Raw genomic sequence first — 1,822 nt, 5'->3', positions numbered from 1 at the left:
CTTCCCTGGTGCCCCAAAATCCCTCCCTGGAATCCCAAAATCCTCCCCCTGGCATCCCAAAATCCTTCCCTGCTGCCCCAAAATCCCTCCCTGAAATCCCCAAATCCTTCCATGGAACCAAAATCCTCTCCCTGGAACCCCCAAATCCTTCCCTGGTGCCTCCAAATCCTTCCTGGAACCCCCAAATCCTTCCTTGGAACCCCCTAATCCCTCCCTGGTGCCCCCAAATCCTTCCTTGGAACCCCCAAATCCCTCCCTGATTCCCAAAATCCCTCCTTTTCCCCTTCTCTCCCTTTCCCCCCCCAAATTTCCCGTTATTCCCCCCTGATTTCCCCGTTCCCTTCCCTGGGATTTGCCGGAATTCCCAGAATTCCCTTTTCTCCCCCAGCGCGGCAATTCCAGACTCTCCAGGGGCGGATCCTGAACGGTAACGACCCCAAATCCCCCCAAATCCCCCCAAAATCCCCCCAAAATCCCCCCAAATCCCCAATCCCGGCCCCGCTGGATCCAAACTGGGAATTTTCCCTTTCCAGTATCCCGGGAATTGCAGGAAATCCAGGGAAGGATTTCCCAGGACTCGGAGCGGGAAAAGGAGCTGTCGGAGCTCTCGGAGCGACTCCGAACCCTCGGTAATTAACAAAGAGCAAATGGAAATTAATGGCAATTAACTCATTAACTGGTTAATTAAACAACTCATTATTTAAAGGGGAGATTGGGGTTAAATTTCTGAAATTATTATTAAATTTATTAAATTATATCCTTAAGTTTATCATGTGAAATAAAATGGATTATTTTATTTTTATGTGGTTGTATATTTAGGCATTTTATATATATATTTATATATTTATATCCTGTATATATATAAAATTATATATTTTATATATTTTTAATATATTTATATCCTGTATATAAGTGTATAAATATACAATATTTATGTATTGTTTACAAATTATATATTTATGTATCATTGATTATATTTATTACTTATTATGTCTATATATATTTGTATATTATATGTAAATATATATAATCTATAGTATATAAAATATATATTAGAAATATATTATTTATAGTACATATTATCTATATAATATATAAGATGTACAATATATTTAATGTATATTTTAAATATCTTATATGTAATTATAAATATCTTTTGTGTAATAAATATGTAGTATATAAAAACATATAAATATGTATTTATATATTTAATATATATGTTATAAATATATATTTATATATTATATATCTTATATATTCATTCATGTCATTTTACTGTATTGTTGTAAGATTTTAAAATATTGATATATTTTATATAAATATATTTTATATAATTGTATACTACATAAAATATGAATATATAATATAAAAGACATATAATATGATTATATAATATATAATATTAGAATATATTATACTATATAATATAATATATATTTATATCTTTAAAATTCATGTAAGAAATTTAAATCAAATAAATTTCGCCGATCCCTTAAATTCGATGACTCTCGGGGGGAAAACCCCGAAAAGGGACAGGAAAAGGCGCCAAAAATCGGGATTTTTAGGGCTTTTCCCCCGGAATTCCCAATAATTCCCTGTAATTCCCGGCGCAGAATCCCGGGATTCGCTGGAACCGCTGCGGGAGCAGCTGGAGCAGCTCCGGCGGGAGCAGAACCAGGTCTTGGAGGAGACTCGGAATCTCTCAGGTGAGGGCCTTTCCCACCCCATTATCCCGGTTTTTCCCTGGTTTTTCCCTGTTTTTTTCTCCATTTTTTAAATCCTGATTTTCTTCTCGTTTCCCCCCATTATTTTATCCCTGGTT

The 1,822-nt window shown here is 35.2% G+C and overlaps 1 protein-coding gene across 1 annotated transcript in view; it reads left to right on the top strand.

Annotated features, from left to right (window-relative positions):
• Positions 1–388: 388 nt before the first annotated feature.
• Positions 389–1,822, top strand: part of LOC113960821 (collagen alpha-1(IV) chain-like) — a gene marked incomplete at its 5' end in the record, with an annotated part of 3,169 nt that continues 1,735 nt past the window's right edge. Inside the window, 3 exons of the mRNA XM_027670572.1 lie at positions 389–427; positions 534–629; positions 1,614–1,706. Of these exons, the coding sequence (XP_027526373.1) occupies positions 389–427; positions 534–629; positions 1,614–1,706 (228 nt within the window). The remainder of the gene's footprint in view (positions 428–533; positions 630–1,613; positions 1,707–1,822) is intronic.

The sequence above is a fragment of the Neopelma chrysocephalum genome, unplaced genomic scaffold (assembly GCF_003984885.1).
Source record: "Neopelma chrysocephalum unplaced genomic scaffold, ASM398488v2 Primary Assembly neopelma1_96920, whole genome shotgun sequence".
Taxonomy (NCBI): domain Eukaryota; kingdom Metazoa; phylum Chordata; class Aves; order Passeriformes; family Pipridae; genus Neopelma; species Neopelma chrysocephalum.
This window is presented reverse-complemented; position numbering and strand designations above follow the sequence as displayed.